General features: G+C 43.2%; 1 protein-coding gene across 1 annotated transcript in view; it reads right to left on the bottom strand.

Moving 5' to 3' along the window:
- Nucleotides 1-8,571: 8,571 nt before the first annotated feature.
- LOC135213217 (gastrula zinc finger protein XlCGF57.1-like) overlaps nucleotides 8,572-21,697 on the bottom strand; it is a 335,008-nt gene continuing 321,882 nt past the window's right edge. Inside the window, exon 2 of the mRNA XM_064247197.1 lies at nucleotides 8,572-10,582. Within this exon, the coding sequence (XP_064103267.1) occupies nucleotides 9,019-10,512 (1,494 nt within the window). The 5' untranslated portion in view covers nucleotides 10,513-10,582 and the 3' untranslated portion in view covers nucleotides 8,572-9,018. The remainder of the gene's footprint in view (nucleotides 10,583-21,697) is intronic.

Below are 21,697 nucleotides of genomic sequence, written 5' to 3'. Positions count from 1 at the left end.
TGTCAACCCAGCAATCAGTGGATCCAGGGACCAAAAGGGAGGTTAAATCCGTCTCCCGGAGCTGAGGCATGGGTTCATCCTTCATGGCTGCCTGCATCGTCAGGTCAGCCACTTTGGATGTAAAGGGCATCGGAGTTGCCTCGTTTACCGCAAAAATAGTAAATGGGCTCTTATATGCCGTCACCTTCGTGTTAGTGCACTGCCATTCTCCCAAGCTCCGGAGCAAAGCCTGTTGAGCTTGATCCCGGGGGAAGATTACTGTTTCTTTGGGGACTTTGTCCTCCCTCCTCATGGCAGCCTCCGTTAGACGGGCGTAGCCCCTGAAGGGGAACTGGAGCCCTGGAGGATGGAACTCGAAGTCTTCCAACCTTCGAGTTCCGCAACCCTCAATAGTCAGCATACCCTCTGAGAACGGGGCGTATGCTGCTAACCTCCATGGGTTGTTAGACTTAAAAGGAGGTAAATTTGATGAGTCCGGTATCGGCAATGGCTGGGCTGCCTGTCCGGACTGGGCCAGTCCTGTTGCTACTGAATCCCGGAGACCCGCCATCAGGTTCTCCTGGGTTACCATCCTTTCCGCTAAGGATTGGATGGACTGTCCAGATGCCTCCAGCGTATTAGACAGCTGGGAAAACATTTCTTGGAACCCCATCATGCTTCCCACCTGTTGCATAATATTGGCTGAAAAGGCCTCTGTGTCAAAGGCAGAAGGCTGAGCCTTCGCCTTTAGAAACTTGGCTCTCGACCCCTTCAGCGGGGGAGTAGCCTTAGCCCTGTCTGCCTCGGGATTGCGAGCCGATGGCTTAGTGACATGGCTGTTTCCTGACTTCTTGGGCAAGGACTTCTGCATGGACTTCAAGTCCACTGTGCCCTTAACCTTAGTGATCACCGAGGTAGACTTTGGTCTGACCGACTGAGGTCTCTCGGCGAAACCCTGAAAAGAAGTGGTGGAGGAGAAGGAAGAAGCCTGAGATGGGCTCAAGAGCAATCCTTGAGCCCCTACTACACCTGCCTCACTAACAACCTTACCGTCGCCCAAGTCGTCTACAGATATGGGCTCGCGGTCCAAGTCGAGGGCTGCCACTTCCCCTACGACCTCTTCTGCAAGACCTTCCTCCAGCAAGGGCGTTGTCGCGGCTTGAATTTTCGCGATGATGGGGGCCACTACCGCAAGCTCTATCGCCGATGCCTTCTTGGCCCCGGGGTAGATGAGTCCAGCCATCTCCTGGGACAGCATGTAAGGCTGGCCCTTCTTGGCGTTACGGCCAAACCCGCCTACCCAGACCTTCAGGGTAGTCAAGGCAGCGTCCCTGACCGCTTGGATGCCCTGAAAAGGGGGGGGGGGGTATTAATACTTAAAACTAGAGATTGATCTTAGTCTAGTATAATTCTGCATGTTATCCTCAAGTTGATTCTCATTGTATCATTATGTACAGTCCGGCGTGCTACATACCTCGTAGGTGACCTCATTCACCAGCCCGTAACATATCTCGCAGCCCTCTTGGTGCCAGATGATCATGTCCTCCAGCTGGACTGGGCACCCGGCATGAGACCGGCAGACCACAAGCCCACAGGGTTCCTGGAGAACGGCGTTACACCCCTCCTCCGGGCAACGAGCAACCTGCAAGTCAAATGATACATGAGTATCATCATCAACCTTCCAGAGACAAGTCCGAGGTTGCATGCAGTATGCTATTGCCGCCGAAGTAACTCTGGTGTCAGCATATAAAGTACAATAACATGCAACCCTGTTCTCACCAGCTCCAGATGTTACTATACCTATAGTAACATCCGAAATAGACAATGGGGGAACGGGTTATGAAACTCAATGGACTCCAGCGACCTCGGAGACGTAAAATCTGACAGATTCAGGTGGTTTCAAGCCGTTCCCATAGCGTCAGAGTGAAGGATAGAATCCAATACTCAGGTACAGGGTTGAGGAGCTAGTGATAACAGGGTAGGTTAGTTGAATACACGGCGGAGTTGACAAGTCCGCCGTCGTAAATAACCAAATATATAGTAAGATAATACCTTATACAATACAATTGTGGATGTTATATTATGTGTAATAAAACATGCATTCAGCAAAAGGAATCCCATGGTTAGGCCGAAGCCTTTCCACGTATCTAAATACGCCTAGCTATCCCAATGTCGGGTCCGGCTTTGAAGGAACAGAACAGGGGTTCGGTTATAACTTTGACCCATATCTGGTCAGCGAGGTGTAGGACTATTTACATAGACCATATCTAGAAGCCGGAGTACCGATTCCGCCGGAGCGGGGCGGGAAAGGGTGGGCGCAAAAGACAGTGAAAGGGATACAAGACCTAGTGGACCGAGGTGCCCCCCGCCCAGCTGAGCCTGGTGGCCAACCAGGGCTCGGCCGAGCAGGGGCCCCCTCATCCCCACTAGAGCGAGGCATGGTACGGTGGGCCTGCCCACCGATAGCCCTCCCCATCTATCCCCCCCCTTAAGGGAAACTCGGATCGGCTACCTGAGGTAGCGTGAGCGAGTCGTCATTCCACCAAGGTGGGTGAGAGGGGGGGGGAACGGGGAGAGGTCGGTTAGCAGGGTGGCTCGTACGCGATCGACTGGAAACCTTCTTAGCTGGGTGAACATTCACGCGGTGTGAAAGACCAGTCGATCGAAAGTAGGCCTATAGGCCAACTGAATGCCGTCTACAATGAACAAATCAAACACATAGCACAAACATCCTGTCCTAACACGAGGGAGAAGAAAGTGAAATAAATATGGAGCGAGAAAGAAAGAAATGTGTCCTCATGAGAAGCTGGCCTAACTTTGCAAATCGAATCGATTTGGACCCGTTAGCCTGGCAACTCGGAGCAGCTAGCCTAGATGCCGTATCGAATTATTTAATCAAGGGGCAAGGCGACCAGGGTGGCTCAAGGACGATCATAGGCTACGAATGGACCAGGGTCCTTCTGTAGAAGACAAGAGAGTCTTACAATGAAATTTCTATACTACAACTTGAATAGATATATAATAGTTGTTATGCCAACCTCAAGATGTAAAATAAGGCTAACTGAGTAGGCTACGTCCCGACAGCATGCGGTTCGGTCAGTAGGCTATACCCCCGTGATCGGACTAGACATTAAAATCGTCAGTAATAAAAGAATCTGTATAATACATATAAATAGAGTACTGCTAGATGATGAGATCGACTCCAACTAGTATAGGAGACTCATTGGAGAACGATAAGAGCGTAACTTTACACGGGTAGAGAGCCACGAAATGGCGGCGCAAGTTGGCAACACGCGGGCTGCCGCTCTCGCATATAACCTATTTTAATACAGTTTATCATGTCAAAATAATATCCAACATTAATTGCAGTACTTAACTTGGATGCAGAAGCTACTTGACGTTCCATGATGAAAGATAAAAAATTCCAGACGGAAAAACAGCACAAGGAAAAAATGCGTGTGGCGTAAACAGTGCTATCGAAAGGAATGGTAAACAAAGGCGCTATTTGTAGTAGTAGCGGGTAGCGGGGGCCTAGAACGGCTCCTCTGTAGACGAGGGATATTGAGGAAGGAAGAGAATAAATGGCAAGGGACCTCTAGTAGTGGTTTCACTCGCCCCAAATACCATACCGACACCTTGAATAAAGGTGAGCGAGCCAGAATACTCTGGCACCACCATATAGCTTTTTCTCTGGTATTTGTAGCAATACTTATACCTTAGAAATGAGTGCTAAAGGAACCATTTCACGGAGCGACACAGGCTGAGCCCAGAAAATACAGTAGTGTCACAGGATACGAAATTAATCTGTTCCGAAGCGGCCTTCATAACCTGATTTTTTTGTATCTCGAACTACGTTTTACATGTAAATTGCCTAATTCGTTCCAAGCCCTACAAAAACACCACAGTAAATCTTACAATAAAGCTAAATTGACCAATAAACAATGGAACAAAACAATTTGGACCATTCAATAACTAACATAACCATGACTGTACCTGTAAATAAAGTGTATTAGTGTACAGGGTACAAGGAATACTGTACGTACATATGTAGTAGTAAAATGTGGAACCTTACCTTTCAAGTGAGGCGATCTCCAAAAGTGGCGACAGAGGAGGAGAGGACAAATGGCAGAAAACATGAACACTTAACTTTACAAAACATTAAAAAATGGCAGAAAACATTAACACTAAATTTTACGAAACACATTAACAAATGGCAGAATACATTAACACTTAACTTTACAAAAAACTTTAAATTAAATTTTTTTTTTTATTTGCCTTTTTCTGATTTTTTTTTACTTTTTTTTTTTTTTTTACTTTTTTATACTTTATGTTTTTTTTTTTTACAAAATTTCAATTTCTTCACCACTTTCAACTTTCATTTTTTCATAAGACTTGGATCTTCCTGTTTGCTTACTACTAAAGGCCTCTTTAAAAAAATATCTATCCAAGGAAGATTGCTTCTGCCTGCTTTTCAAAATGTTCCTGAAACGACTCAGGCAAACGTCATCGAACTGCGCAAGCATACGACCTGTGTGTTTGAAGGTTGTTGTGCCTCTGTTGTTGAAAATGTTGTGCTTGTGAGTTTCTGTTGTTATATATGAGTTGTTGAGGGTTACTGTTGGATGAGCTGATGTGATTTCTTGATGTTGTAAATGGGTGTGTGTGTGTGTATTGGCTTGTCATATTGTTGATATTTTGTGTTGTTAGTGATTGTTTGTGCAGTGGTCTTTTAAAGTTGTGGATGTTGTCTTTGTTTGTGGTTTGTGTTACAACGGCCGTATATATGAGAAGTACCACATGTGTTTTGATAAAGAGTTTTTATTTATTAGGGTGTGGCATCATCATCCATAGCCTACCAAAACTACTACTAGTAATAACTAAGAAAACAATTATTTTTGCTTTTCAGTAGGTTTAATTTTTTTATTAATATCTTGAAAATCCCACATTGGAAACAGGTTATGTCAAAGGCATTCATGTTGATGAATCTGCTTCTTTCTGTAATAAAATGTACTGAAGTTATTGGATTTTAATTAAGACTCTCAGTCAGTCACATTATCATTCCAACCTCTACTCTTGTTATATATATCATATTTTTTATATAATTATAATTGTAACATTTAAACATGGCATAATTAAAAAAACCCAGCTTGCTAGTATATTAGAAAATTTATTTTTTTTTTTTTTTTGTCAAATTTACTATATTTTTTGTTAGTAATAAATTTTATTTGTTACAAAATTGTTCACATTCCTTCATTTTTATTTTTTTCCAAATTGATATTATTATTTTTTGTTATAGTACTAAATTGTTTTCATTGGTTCACTTGGTTTTTCTTCTGTGAATTGAATCAATAATTCAATTTATAATTATTACTCTAACTTCACTTGTAGTTATCTTTATTGAAGGATTTCTATGATTTGTAGTACTTTTAGGATTTGTAGTATCTGTAGGACTTCTATGGTTTGTATTATTTGTAGGACTTTTGTAGGACTTTTGTAGTTGGAGGCTTATTTCTACCATTGGCCCGGCATCATACACCTAGAACATTCATTGTAACCCGGGAAATAAATAATTTTTGGTGAATATATTTGAAGAGCACTGTCAACTCGGTCAATAATTAGGTCAATATTTTTGTCTACAGGGATGCAGCAGTAAGTTGCACGAGGCCGATACAAGAATAAAATACACAATTTATCAAGATTTGGGCTGAAATACATCATAACATATCCGCTATATCAAGCCTGAAGAACATTTGAACGTAGATTTGATATAGCTTCTGTTATTATCTGTTCTTGTGTAGTGTTACATCTAGACGTCATTGGCTACATAGCCAATGCCTTGTTACTAGACCTCCTCCTGTCTTACTAGAGAAGTCCTGATTAATGTCGTTCGTTGCCAATATGGTTCTTTATTTGTTCTTCAACACAAATAAAACCCTACATCCTTTACAGAGCCATTTAGTTTAACTTTCAGACAAGGACATTAACTACCAGCAGCGGGTAGGTAGGGAGAGCCATGAACTGCTTATTTATAAGCAGGGTTTACGTAAGGAAAGAGAGAGAAAAAAGGACACTTACTGGGGGAAGCAGACGGATAATGAAATGAATTATTAACATTTTCACTTACAATTTTATAAGTGAATAAAAAATTACATTTCAATTAAGCTTAGAATTACAAATTACATTAAATTATTACAGAAAAATACTATGAATAATATTACGCAGGGATGCAAGCCAGAAAACACTGGCACATACACTTCCCTGCCATACACCCCTTCCTGATGTCTGTCATACACCCCTTCCTGAAGTAAAACGTACACTATGTTTTTACTAACCACAAACCGTTTAGCAACCCTCTTATACACATCCAACTCACACGCCAATCTTCCACATGCACTCCCCCCAAAACACACTGCTGCAACATACTTACCCCCAAGCACTTATCTTGCATTTCCTCCTCACTCAACAAATCATTCTCACTTCTAGCAGTATCAATCACCCCCCCCCCCCCCCCCCCCAAAGTTTGCTACAAGGCACTACCATCCTGAATCCTAGCTATTGTGCTACCTCCCTTACTAAGAATCCCATTTCCTATATCTACGCTTATAACATGCAAACTCAAAAAATCCATCATTATCAAAAAGCAAGCTGGCATACCATTTTCTCCCATGTTTATAAAATTATATACTACTTCCAAATCTCCTAACCTAACCTTTAACTGCACCTCTTCCAACACTAAAACACTTCCTTGTCCCAACCCATGTATCCTCACACTTGTACACCGCCTTTTCACTTCCCAATTGCATCTCTCCAGTTCACTCACCACTGACCCACTCACCAAGGAAGCTTGTGACCCCGCATCAACCAAATCACAGTATTCATTATCATTTATTCTGACCATCGCCACCATTTTCCCTCGAGTCCCATGCACACACACATTCACTGCCACGTCCACCTGGTTATATACATCACAGTCATCCTCACCACATTCATCCTCAGCTACCTTCCCACTTCCGTACTCCTGATTCAAAATCCCTTCATAGTCCCCTTTCCTAACCAACCAATTACAACCGTTTTCCTCACACAGAATCCTCAAAACCCCATGGCTTGACTTACATACGCAATTACTCTCAACTGTTCCTCCCCATTCAACTCTTGCATCTGTGCTAAACACTCTCCCATAGTAACCTTGCTTGCATCAGTATACAGTTCAAGCTCACTCGCATCCTTACTATAGTCTGGAAAAGTCAAGGTGACATCTCTAGCCTCCTCTTTCAATTTCTCAAATGTTCCCACCATTCGCTCATCCCACCTTAGCTTAATACAATTTTTCTTTCCTGTCCATTCAGTCAACGGCTTCCGTATACCCGAAGCACGCTCCTAACGCCCACCGACATTCATTCTTCCTGTGTCCAGGCTTACCATATCTGTAACACTGCTGCTCTACCTCACAACTAACTGACCCTACTCTGCCAACACTCGCACTCCTATCTCTTTTAGGGCTAACTACACTCACGTCAATTGCCATAGTGTAGCTGGCCGCAGAATGCTTATATAGAATCACCCGCTTGACAACTGACTGATGCTCAGGGGAGCGAATTCCGGTCCTTTCTTGGGAGGCTGGCCGCTAGGAATGTCACTTATACCTATATATAGCCTCCTCAGTACTTGAATCGAACACAGCTTTCTTTTACTCAAAATAAACTTCAATCACTGAGTGACCTCGGCTGACCTTCATCATTATTTGAATACGATTAAAAAAACAGAAACAATGGTATAGATCGATTAAATGAAGCTTAAATAGGACTGACTTTCATCACTTGACCTTTCAAGAGACAAAAGATGCCTCACTTAATCCAGCCATATTTAAGTCAAAAACTCAATTTTAACAAAAACTTTAACTCATGAATTCAACTTCGATCATTCATTTACTTCGGCTGACCTTCAGTTCGATCACTAATTTAATATTTCCAGTTGAAATTGACTGATTTATGTACCTGGTGACACAAATCCTCATCATGAGTGACACCAGTTTGTTTACACAAGCACTTTCCACCCGAGGGGATTAGCTCCTTTGTTTGAGCCGTTTCTTGGTTAATAATTACGCTTGTTAACATTTTAAGCTTATAGAAATGTAATAAATACAATAATATTATATTATTCCTATATAAAACTTAGTTATTTCACTTATAAAGCATTTTTGGCGAATTAACGATTTTCTATCGTACGTGTTAGGTTGAGTTAGTAGTAGTAGGCAAGATTCTTCCCTGAAACTGCTTCCTCCCTTGTGTGTTGTAGCTCTCATTTCCTCCCTAGTTTCCTGATGTGGCCGCTGCACTAAAATATCTATTTCTAGGCGTTGACAATTAAGTTTTGGTGGTCTCAAATATTATTAAGATATCAGTTTTAATGAGGGTGAATGAAAGATTTCATTCATATATTTATAAAGTATTTTATTTATCAATTTTTTATTATTTTATACATTGAAATAAAAAAAGTTTAATCTAATCAGAATAATACGTTATTTTAATCACTTACAAAGCAATATTAAATACTGCAATACAGTCAGTCCACTCTATCAGGATTGAGTAACCAGGCAAAATTTTGAGTCCATCGGACAAAGTGAGCAGGTTGACAATCAAGTTACAGGATTTCTGAACAGTCAGATGCAGGAGTTGAGTTAAATAAAAACATGTAATAAAAACTACTTAGAGATCAAGTATACAGTTTCTGTCAGTGTGAATTTTTGTGTCTTTTGAGATGAATTGGTTGAGAAAAACTTTGACGTACAAAGCAAGTGAATGGTTTCTGTCGTCTATCTGTTCTCACGTGTGTCTTTAAATTAGTTAATAGAGTAAAACTTCTTTGACATATAGAGCAAGTTTATGGTTTCTCTCCAGTATGAGTTCTGAAGTGAGTTTTCAAATTACTTTGACAAGAAAAACTTCCTTGACATATAGAGCAAGTTTAAGGTTTCTCTCCAGTATGAGTTTACATGTGTTGTGTGAGAGTACCTGAAACATAGAACTTTTGACATATAGATCATACGTATGGTATCTCTCCTGTATGAGTTCTGATGTGAGTTTTCAAATTACGTTTTTGAGAAAAACCTATTTGACATATAGAGCAAGTGAATGGTTTCTCTTCTGCATGAGTTTGCAGGTGTCTTGTGAGACCAGACGATTTAGAGAAACTACTTGGACATATAGAGCAAGAATATGGTTTCTCTCCCGTATGAGTTCTCATGTGATATTTGAGAGTACTTGAATGGCAGAAACTCTTTTGACATATAGAGCAAGTATATGGTTTCTCTCCAGTATGAGTTCGCATGTGTCTTGTGAGAACACACTGATAAGAAAAACTACTTGGACATATAGAGCAAGTATAGGGTTTCTCTTCTGTATGAGTTCTCATGTGAGCTTTTAAATACATTGGTTGGGAAAAACTCTTTTGACATATAGAGCAAGTGTATATCTCTCCTGTATGAGTTCTCATGTGTGTTTTTAGATATCTTTGCTGATAAAAACTTCTTTGACATATAGCGCAAGTATATGGTTTCTCTCCTGTATGAGTTCTCATGTGTATTTTGAGATCCTGTGATTGAGAAAAACTTCTTTGACATACAGAGCAATTATAAGGTTTCTCTCCTGTATGAGTTCTCATGTGTTTTTTGAGATCATGTGATTGAGAAAAACTTCTTAGACATACGGAGCAGGTGAAATTTTTCTCTCCCGTATGAGTTACCATGTGTTTTTTTAAAACACCTGATTCAGCAAAACTTCTTTGACATTTAGAGCAAGTATATGGTTTCTCTCCTGTATGAGTTTTCATGTGTCTTGTGAGACTACTTGATTCAGTAAAACTTTTTTGACAATTAGAGCAAGTATATGGTTTCTCTCCTGTATGAGTTTTCATGTGTTTTGTTAAATGGCCTTTTTGAGAAAAACCTCTTTGGCATAAAGAGCAACTATAAGGTTTTTCTCCTGTATGAGTTTTCATGTGTTTTTTTAAATCACCTGATTGACAAAAACTTCTTTGGCATATAGAGCAACTATAAGGTTTTTCTCCAGTATGAGTTCTCTTGTGTCTTGTTAAATCACTTGATTGAGAAAAACTTCTTTGGCATATAGAGCAACTATAAGGTTTTTCTCTTGTATGAGTTCTCATGTGGGATTTCAGGCTGCTGCTCTTTGAAAATATCCTTTGGCATTCAGTGCCTGTTAATTGCTTCCCTGTTGCGTTGGTTCTCTTTGAAAATGTATCCTGTCTACCCAAATGTCTATTTTCTTCGGTAATACAGAGCTTCTTCTTTCCGCTTTCATCATCACAGCTTGGAGAGCTGTCCTCATGTTTAATAGATTGGGATGAATAGTTCACATCAAATTCACTATGGTAAAAAAATTCTGGTTCTGCCTTAACTTCTAAGAAGGGGTCTGGAAACGAAGAGCCTTCACCTGTGTTTTCAGTAATACCCTCCTCCAAAATCTCCTCCTCCTTTTTAATTAACAGCAATGATGACGATTCTTCAGCTTCCATTTCCAAAGGATGTCCTATGTGCAATACTCAATCCTAGTTAGGATCTGAAGAACTTTTCCTCTGGAATACCCTGAAATAAAATCACAATCTGAGAAAGACATGTTCCAAATAGCCCTGTTCATAACAACTGTAAAACAAGCATCCTCAGGGAAAACAAATATCACTATGCAATGATCATCTAAACACAATTTGTCAGAAAAGAAATAAAACAGCCTTGGATGCTGTTCGGAATCAACAAATTCATTCAGGCCAAAGTTGGTCGACAATTCAACCAGCTTCTGCTTTTACCAAAAATTCCTGACTTACTCCAGTTTTGACAATGAAACAAACAGCATCTTTCCTTTGTGACTTGGGAGAATTATAAATCTATTTACAGAAGAATAGTTTTTTCTTGTACAAACTGCATAAGCATTTGAGGTAGAAAAGACTTCTTAGAACACACCCAGTGCATATAAATAATTTCTATCTAGTATGTGTTTCCATGTGACTTTTGAGAACATGGGACAGAGAAAAAACTCATTTGTCTAGGTGAATAGCTGCTTCTCTCTGGCTTATGTTATTCTAATTTTCAATTTATATCAGGGGTGCAATGGGCCCCAGCCTGGGGTCTATGGTTGCACCTCTATACTCCACTAGCCTAATATCAAAGGGATCTTTTCAAGGTGTTTACCGTTCCTTTGAGGGCAGCAATCTGCACCTCATTTATACTTGGGCAACTTGGTATTGCCTGAAGATACTTTCTCAAGTTTCTCTTTATAAGTCCTATTGCCCCCTACCACCACAGGTATTATTTCTATTTCCTTCAGTTTCCATGTGCTTTTCAGGTTGTTCTTCAGGTCTTGGTATTTTGTTATTTTATGCCTTTTATGGAGAGGAGAGGAGAGGAATGATAAAAACCTTTTTCTGGGCTCAGCTCGTGTCGCTGCGCGAAATATCCTTTAATCTATTATTTCTAGGGTAAATGTACTAACACGTACCAGAGAATAAATAAAATAAAGAAAAGGTCAGTATAAACTGACTCGCTCACCCCCTCCAAGAGGGTGTCGGTATGAACACTAGGCGAGTGAGACCACTACCACGAGCCAAATGCCAATAGAAATCTCCCACTACAAAAACCCTCCATGAGGGGAGCCGACCCACAGAGTGAGCAGCTCGTACTACTACTACTCCATCCCATGCTGCCGACTGCTGCGCCTCTGGTGGCCATCCTTTTCAGTTAGCGCACACGAGTCACACGTGCTATTTTTCTCTCTGGTGTTGTTTTTGTGCCCTTTCGTTGGATTTATCTATAATGGAGCGTGCAGCTATCGCAGCAGCTAAGTTAAGTACTCAGTATTTATGGTTAGTTGGTTTTTTCCGGCCCTGAGACAGTATTTGCCGTTTTTTAGGTATAAATACGAACTCTGGGTCGGAAGCATGGCAGCATGGTTCTGCCTCGTGGTGGGTTCGTTCTTGGTCTCCCATACCTAGAACATCCCCTTATCTATGTACGCTCTATATTAGTTATCCGTTTTACTTAGGGTACTGTCTACTCAGGTTTGTCATGCATGCATGTCTTTTACCTTATGTAGGCTTCTTCTATCCAGACCCTAGTCCCGGCTCTTAGTATCGGCCTCTGACTAGCTTTGAGTGGTAGACTTGCCTTCGGGTTAGTCGTACACTCCTGGATTTTTTCTCCTACTATATTGCTTTCTTTCTTTTATTTTTATTTAATTATACTATGTATTTTGTTATGGTTAGGTTGTTAGGCGTCTGGCTTAGCCTAGGGCCTGGCTCATTGAGCCTATACTACCGCTCATCAGTTCGGTGCTTCCCTATAGCATCTCTCTGATCAGTTGGTTTTTGGCCCAGTGGGCCTATATGCTACTGCTTTTCAGTTTCAGTTGCTTCCCCGATAGCATCTCTCCTGATCAGTTGATTTGCCCTAGGCTTAGTTGTCTTGTTTTGGTCTTACCGCCTCGTGGTCACTACGTGATCACGAGACAGCCAGACGCTGCCCTCCCAGTCCCTTCTTCCCCCCCCTCCCGCTCTTCCATAGAGTCGGGGGAGGGTGGGTCGGTCTGCCCATGCTCGCTCCACATACCCGAGCCTGCCTCCCTCTCTCCCCCCAGGCGGAGGGGCTAGGGAGACGGGACAGACCCAGACTGGACTCGACCTCTCCGGCTTCTCGGTCCGGCCGGTAGTAACGTGTTGGGGGTACTGGCCTTTCCCCCCATCCGTTGCTACCTTGTCGCTCCGTGCTAGCTCGAGCCTGTATGTCTTCTCGCTCTTTCCCACCTTACTAGGGCTCCCCTTTCCTACCGGAGTCCTGGCATCCAGCGGAAAGTTTTTTGTTAGTCCACCCAGTAGAGTGGACCGGAACATACAGTGGGTCCCTGCTAACCTTACCGTTATTGCTGAGTTACTACACTCCGCTACGCACTGGACTTGGTCCGGTTCGTTTGAGTTTTAGGTTTAAGTGTTATTAGATTAACTATAAGTTATCTTAAGTACCTTAAACCATCCCCCCCTCCCTTACATGTCTTACCGGATCTCTCGGGATTATAGCCTATTCAGGCGAAGCAGGGAGGGGTTATGCCCAAATTTTTTTCCGAGCTCCGGCATGCAACGGAGTTCTTCTGTCCTTTAGCCTGTAAGTGATATTCTTTAAGATACTCATGTGTCTTCCCACTTACAGGCCACCAACTGTGAGCATCCGGGATGCGCCGCCACACTTCAGGACCCATGTGGACACGAAGTTTGCCGGTCCATGCTCCATGCGCGACTCCGCACGGGGACATCCAGGTCTGGTACCATGAGACGTGTACCATATGTTACGATCTGGTGAGGCAGCTTTTAGACGGGGTAAGTATTCCATCTCCGGTAGCTGCTCCGCTTCTGTTTTAGTGCTTAAGTTTTCATCAAATTCAACTTTAACTTAATGGCATCTTAAGTTTAAGTTATGCTTTAAGTTTTAGTTTTAAAAGAGTGATTGTTAAAGATCTAATCTACGCCCTCTCTTCCAGGCGCCGGCAGTGAGGGATACCGCACTGGCAAACCCTGCGGGTCCTGGGTCGGCGGTTTTGGGAAGAACGCCGCCAAGGGTATGCCCTACATTCTAGAGAAACGGTTGGCGGTATTAATCTTCCCGGAGGCAAGGCGACAGGATACGTCGACCCAAAAGTAAGGAAAAAAAGGGCGGCCCCGACTATCGCCTTCATCCAACAACAGCTGGCTGCCTCATTAACTGACCAAGAACCAGGATATCTCCACGGACGTCCGCGACTTTAGATATTAATGTGGAACCTATGGTAGGTTGTAGACGACCTGTTGGTCGAGGTAGGTAAGGTGGACACCCAAGGGTCACCCTTGGGCGTAACTGTTTCTTCTACTCCTGCAACCTCTCCATCCTTCCAAGGCTTTACAGGTAATGAATTGTATACTCCTCCTGACGCTTCGGTTAGACCTAAGGTCAAGGGTCAAGCAGTGAAATCCTTGACTAAGACGTCGTCGTCGTCTAAGAAGACGACTTCGGCTTCATCCTCCTCGCGTAAGTCTCCGGCTGGGAATCCCGGAGCAGCAGGTCTAAAGCTTCTAGCTCCGGCTCTGGTCCTCAAGGAGTAAATCCTCCAGAGAGAGATCTCGTACTCCGGCAGAGTCACCAGTTCCGCTACCCCTGGTTCCGATCAGAGCCACCCCTCCACCTCCGCAGCAGCTCTGGCTTTGGACTCCAATGCTGGCCTGTTGCAACAGGTGGGCGACCTGGTTGGGTCCCTAAAGAGTAGCATGGAACAAATGATCTCTCGATTGTCGGATAGGATTACTTCCCAAGACTCCATTATAGCCGGACTGAGAGAAGCCCCTCTAGCCTCTCCTCCACTTTCCAATACAAGTGGAACTCAGCTTCCTCCGTATGACTCGCTACCTCCGTTTCTCGATGAACAACCCATGGAGAGTAGCGTCATACGCCCCCTTCTAAAGACGGTCCTCTTTTATACCGGAATTTGGAACTCGAAGGATGGGAGAGGACTTCGAGTTCTACCCGGAAGACCTCCAGCCTCCGTTCATAGGCTACGCAAGGCTCACAGCTTCAGCCATGGTTCGGGATGATAGGGTACCAAAGGAGACAGTCCTCTATTCACGAGACCAGGCTCAGAGAGAATGGCTCCAGGTGTTTAGAGGACATGGATTGTTCTAATACCAAGATACAACCTTTTAAGAGTCCCTTTACCATTTTCACAATGGATGAGAGTACCCCGCTCCCGTTCCTGACAAAGATCGCGAGGTCTACCATCCCAGCGGCCCAGAAGGGGGAACCCATACCTCAATTGAAGGAAGCAGATCCCACATCTCCGTTACTCCCCTCAGCCGGAGAATTGTGGGAAGACTTGCCGAACACCTTCTCAGCTGGCAAACTCAAACCGGACTGTGCTATGGAGCAGTTTGGTGAAAAGCTACCCAGGCTCCCAGATAGCCTTATTCAGGCTGAATTTGACGCGAAATCGCGATTAGCCAGATCAATTAACTCTATGGCTATGACCGAGGTAGCAACCATAGCCTATGGCTCAGAACCGCTTTTTAAGCTCATGACCAAATCCCTGACTCAAACGGTACAGTCAGATATGTTTGAGTTTGCCACTGCTAGAACGAATTGTAGGAAGCATGTCCTACAAGAGGCAACCATTCGGCATGAGCCGAATAGGTTACTCTCGTCTAAAACATCTGGGGAGCAGATCTCTTCCCAGAAGCTATGGTGAAGGAAGTCCAGTCAGAGGCTACGAGGCTGAACCAGAGCCTTAAGGACCGTTGGGGCCTTACGGCTAAGAGGAGGCAAGACCTAACAGCTAAAGGTAAGGGGCAGAGGAAACCCAGGCGTTTCCAACCTTACCAGAAAAAGCAGCCACGCTTTCCTCAGCAGGTTCCAGCGGTGCCCTTAGTGCAACAGCCCACCTCCACTTCTAAAGCTCAATCACAGCCAATTTATGTGATATCCCCTCAGCCTCAGCCCTCCACCTCTTACGCCATCTCTCCAGCTTACAATCAAGCCTTCGAGAGTCAAGCTTCACAGAAGTATGGACCGCTCGGGTAAGGGGCGGCAGAGGTAAGCGTTCCTTTCGTGGGAGAGGATCGGGAGGCCCCTTTAATAGGGGAAAGCACTTCAGAGGAGGCCGAGGCGGTTACCAGAACCAATGAAGAACTTCAGGTAGGAGGAGGCTGTTTTCACTTTCGCCACCGGTGGAACTTCAGGCGAATGGGCTCAGAGCATAGTGGTCAAAAGGCCTGGGTTGGAGCTGGTTGACGAACCCACCCTCCATCCAGACCTTTCCGTCAACTTCCTTCCAATGAAGTTGACAGAGTACGCGGAGGACCTCCTTCAGAAAGGAGCTATAGCGAGAGTCAAGAGATTAAAATTTCAAGGGTCCTCTTTGTTCAGCTGCCAAAGAAAGGCTCACAAAAAAAAGAAGGGTAATCTTAGACTTGTCCCGCTTAAACTTAGCCATCCGCTGCGACAAGTTCAAGATGCTCACGATCTCGCAGGTGCGGACCTTACTTCCCCGTGGGGCCGTCACCACCTCTATCGATCTTACAGACTCCTACTATCATATCCCTATTGCAAGACACTTCCGTCCGTATCTGGGTTTCAAGATAGGAGAACAGACATTCTCCTTCAAGGTAGTTCCCTTCGGACTCAACGTGGCACCCAGGGTGTTCACGAAGCTAGCTGAAGTGGTATGCAACAACTCAGGACACAAGGGATTATGGTAGTAGCGTATCTCGACGATTGGTTGATCTGGGCTTCAACAGTCGAGGAATGCAACAGAGCTACACTGAAAGTGATTCAGTTCCTGGAATATCTAGGCTTCAAGATAAACAGGACCAAGTCAAGACTCACTCCAGAGTCAAACTTTCAGTGGCTGGGCATTATCAATGGAATCTATCCTCCATACTCTGTCGATTCCATCAACCAAAAGGAAAGAAATAGCGAAGTCAGTCAAGCAATTTCTCTAAGTCACAAACTGGCGTCAAGGATGACTCAGGAAAGGATCCTGGGTTCTCTCCAGTTGCATCAGTGACGAACGTCTTAATGAAAAGCCAAACTGAAAGACCTAACCAGAATCTGGCTGCTCACGAGCAAAGTCAAGGCCAGACAGGGAACTATCCTCAGTCCCTCGGATTCTAAAGAATCGACTTCGGCCGTGGGCGAAAGTCAAGAATTTGTCAGTGTCAGTACCCCTTCAGTTCCCTCACCAGGGATCACCATCCACACAGACGCGTCCTTAAGCGTTTGGGCTAGGGTATTCCAGGTCAAAAAGGTTCAAGGAACTTGGCACCTCAGTTCCGTCAGTTCCCATATCAAACGTACTGAGGCAATGGCAGTGTTCTTGACTCTAAAAAAGGTTGCGCCCACCCAAAGTACTCCACTAAAGCTAGTCCTGGACAGCGCAGTGGTAGTACATTGTATAAACAGAGGAGGCTCCAAGTCACGTCATCTAAATCATGTCATGGTAGCCATCTTCTCCCTGGCAGACAGTTCAGTTGGCATCTCTCCTCCACTCACTAGCTGGAGTGAGAAACGTCATAGCAGACGCGCTATCCCGATCAGTGCCCCTAGAGTCGAATGGTCACTGGACAAAACAGTTCGTTCCAATGGATCCTTCAAGAGTTCCAGGGCTACAGGTGGATCTCTTCGCATCTCAAGCGAACCACAAAACTGCCGTGTTATGTAGCCCCCAACCTGGACCCTCTGGCCTATGCCACGGACGCCCTGGCTCTAGACTGGAACAACTGGAAGAAGATTTATGTCTTCCCTCCAGTGAATCTTCTCATGAAAGTTTTAAAACAAACTCAGAACATTCAAGGGTCAAGTGGCTCTAGTAGCCCCAGACTGGCCGAAGAGCAATTGGTATCCCCTAATTCTGGAACTGGGCCTCGCCCTCTTCGGATCCCCAATCCCAGGCTCTCCCAGTCAGTACAAACGAAGACTGTGTTCGCTTCCTCAGGGATTCTCAAACCCTAACTTTATGGATTTCATGAAGTTTGCGGCAAAAAGAGATGCGAATATTGACCCGCAGAATATTCTCTTCTTGGAATCCGATAAAAGGGATTCAACTTTGAGACAGTATGATGCTGCTGTCAAAAAGTTAGCAATCTTCCTGAGAGAATCAGATATTAGAATCATGACAGTTAATTCAGCTATATCCTTTTTCAGATCCTTATTTGAAAAAAGGTTTAGCAGCTAGCACGATTACGACAAACAAGTCAGCCTTGAAAAAGATATTTCAATTTGGGTTCAACATAGACTTGACGGATTCCTACTTCTCGTCTATTCCTAAGGCATGTGCTAGACTTAGACCTTCTGTAAGGCCTACGTCAGTTTCATGGTTCTTAAACGATGTCTAAACTGGCTTCAGAAACCGATAATGACACATGCTCGTTTATAATGCTCTTAAGAAAACCCTATTTTTTATTAAGCTTAGCTTCAGGAGCAAGAATTTCAGAACTGTCGGCTTTATCCAGAGATCCGGATCATATTCAATTCCTTCCCACAGGGGAAGTCCTACTTCTTCCGGAACGTAGCTTTTTAGCAAAGAATGAAGATCCTTTGATGAGGTGGGAACCGTTGGAAGGTACTACCCCTTCCACAAGATGTATCTCTTTGCCCAGTTTCAACCTTACGAGCCTTTCTGTCCAGGACCTCCTCATCCTCATCGGGTCCCCTCTTTAAGAGGGAAAAAGGTGGAACTTTATCCATTAAAGGCATCAGGCAACAAATCCTGTACTTTATTAAGCAAGCCAATCCTGACTCTTTCCCGAAAGCACATGATGTCAGGGCAGTAGCCACCTCAATTAATTATTTCCAACATATGAACTTCGATGAGTTGAAAAGTATACCGGATGGAAATCGCCGACAGTGTTCAAACGTCATTACCTTAAGTCCTTGGAAGCTCTGAAATTTTCAGCAGTAGCAGCGGGTAACATAGTTTCCCCTGACTCTAGCTAATCTGTAGTAGAAGATTCAGTCCTCCTTTCTACCTGCCTCACCCAACAGTTCGTCTATTCCTGCCTTGTTCATTACATTCACCTTGTGTCTTAGCTGCTTTATGATGATGTAGTGGGTGCCCCTTATTTTTTTGCTAGGGACACTCACAGATGATTATAGATATTGATCTCATGGATGTTACCCCTTTATTTTTATGCTAGGGGATACATCTTATTTATAATGGTTACGGGTTTTGTATATTAAGTCATATACATTCCTTATATATTATCATTGTGGATTAATTTGTTCATTTGATTATATTAATTGCTATAATATTTTTGATACATGCCTTTACACAGATACCATTTTGATACATGTAAACCATTTTACCTCTGTATATATGTAAATTACCTTATGTTAAGTAACATGATTAGAATTAAGTGTAATTTAAGCATATTTCTATTTTGTATCACTGTGTATATGTATCTTTTTAGCAATTATATTCTTTTTATATTTATTTTTTCTTTTATTTGAGACCTATTCTGATTTATTTTATTACTTTTATTTACAATCTTGTGCTATTTCTCTGGTACGATTTCGCGCAGCGACCACGAGCTGAGCCCAGAAAAGGGATTTTGACGTAAGGAAAAATCTATTTCTGGGCGATTGGCTCGTGTCGCCAGCGAAAAAAATCCCACCCTACCCATCCCTTCGCCCAAGATTGTCTGCTAACTTCAGGATGGCCACCAGAGGCGCAGCAGTCGGCAGCATGGGATGAGTAGTAGTAGTTACGAGCTGCTCACTCTGTGGGTCGGCTCCCCTCATGGAGGGTTTTTGTAGTGGGAGATTTCTATTGGCATTTGGCTCGTGGTAGTGGTCTCACTCGCCTAGTGTTCATACCGACACCCTCTTGGAGGGTGAGCGAGTCAGTTATACTGACCTTTTTCTTTATTTTATTTATTCTCTGGTATGTGTTAGTACATTTACCCTAGAAATAATAGATTAAAGGATATTTCGCTGGCGACACGAGCCAATCGCCCAGAAATAGATTTTTCCTTACGTCAAAATCCCTTTTGGCATTCAGTGCATGTGGAAGGCCTCTCTCCAAAATGACTTCATGTGCAATTTCACGCTTTTCAGACGTGAAAATCTTACTATAAATGCTTTGGGTGCATATTGAAAATGATGTGAACTGCATTTTTATTGACTTTTTCATAAAATAACCCTGTAAATTTTCATTATTCTGCCATTTTGGATCCATATATCTTCTATCCGATCGGTGTCATAAGTGTCATTAACCCCAAAAAATGCATCATAAACTGGGAAATAATTTCTGATGAATATATTTGAAAAGTATTGTAACCTGAACGTCGTAAGCCAGGCCCACTGTAAGATGGGGACTGACTGTATTCTTTTGCATAACACTAATCCTCACACCACAAAGGAATCAATCTGGCACAGACATGAAAAACAATTATAACACTTAAAAAATCAGTTTTTAATTTAAATTGTATTTTTCCTAACTATACAAACCTGAGGTCTTTTACAATAGGAATTACATACTAAATGCAAAGCCTAGAAATGGCAGCTGAACTTTCAAACAAGGTGGAGGTAGTTAACTACCAGTCCAGTAGTTGGGAGTCCCAATTTGCTTTAGGCCCAGGTAACAGAATAAGCAGTGGCATGAGGTGGGCATTAGTGTAAGGGACCTCAGGTTTGTATAGTTAGGAAAAATACAATTTACTTTTAAAAATTATGATCTGTTCCTACACGATATATAAACCTCAGTCCTTTTACAAACAGGAAGACTCAACTATTGGTGGGAGGAATCTGAGCGAGTCTCTATGACAGAGGTTCTCACCCTTTATTGCTTAGTGGCACATTAAAGATATATCCTGAACTTTGACGGCACACCAACTCTACAGTCAAGTGTAATTATAACTATTATTATATAAGCCTGCTACATATTCAACTGACACAAAGGTACACTATGTAAGGCTACCCATAACATTAGTTCAATTGTGTGTGCACACATGTGTAATGGTTACGATAATGAAGTAATACCGTAATAATAATAATAATAATAATAACAATTGGAATGAGACCCTCTTTCAAACAAGTCTTATTGAAAGATATTGCTGCATCAGCTGCATTCAACTTGTAAATAGTCTTCTCTATTTTTCTAATAATAGCTTTCTCTCTGCTACTACAACTGGCGAGTATTGCGCCGGTATTACTCATCAGGAGGAGTCAATTTCAGGGATAATGGTTACAAATTTATTTATTTGTCGCAGTAAATGAACAAATAGATCAAAATATAAGTTGATCTATCTAGTGCCCAACGTTTCTCTCGGTATCATCCGAGCATGATCACGGCAGTGGGTCGGAGCAGACTGTAGGTGCTGTCAAGATCTACTCAATATATAGCGGCAGGTCAGCAGGGGGTCAACCGCTAGCTGCGTTTTCATTGGCTGGTGGCGCAATGCGCTTCTGCTATTGGTTGAAGGAAGTTTTCTTCAAGACGCTTCTCGTCATTGAAGGTCGCGCTGTTGCAGCCTAGCAGACCGTCGAGGCTGGGGCATGGCTTCCCTGGGCGTTGTGGCATGACGGCTCGCATTGACATTGGCTGCTGGGCTGCTAGTCTCATCAGGTATTCTTTGATTGGGGGTGTCGCTAGGTCTGGTATTACTTGTACTATTATTCATACACATAGGTCTCCTTATGAGGAGTGCCTTGAGCAGTCGCAAGCGTCGCTGGTCAGGAGCCCTCTCTATTATCTTGATATTCTTGATAATACCGTCGCAGGAGATAGCTTCCTGGAGTGCTGTCATGATATGGTTTTTAATTGCTCCTTCTTGTACGTGGCAGGATATCCTCTTGGACAGTTTCATAGAAGTCATACCAACGTAAGAGCCGGGAAATCCACGGACGGGGCATAAGAATTGGTAGACTACATTCGACTGTTTCAAGAGGTCTCTTGCTGGGGGGGTCGGGTTGTTCTTCATAATAAGGTCCCGGGTACGTCGATTTTGGTAATAAATTACAAGTTCAAGTTCTTTGTCGGCTTCGGTGGGGGTCACATTCTCTTTGATGATTTTTCTCAAAGCATCTTCGTCCTCACGGTGACGCGCGTGCATTCTTGCTTTGTAATACAGCTTGATCTTCTCATGGGGTTGGGGCTGCGGTCTCTCACTCTCGCCGTACCACCGATCCAACGCTGTTCAG

This window comes from Macrobrachium nipponense, chromosome 42 (genome assembly GCF_015104395.2).
Source record: "Macrobrachium nipponense isolate FS-2020 chromosome 42, ASM1510439v2, whole genome shotgun sequence".
NCBI classification, from domain to species: Eukaryota; Metazoa; Arthropoda; class Malacostraca; order Decapoda; family Palaemonidae; genus Macrobrachium; species Macrobrachium nipponense.
This window is presented reverse-complemented; position numbering and strand designations above follow the sequence as displayed.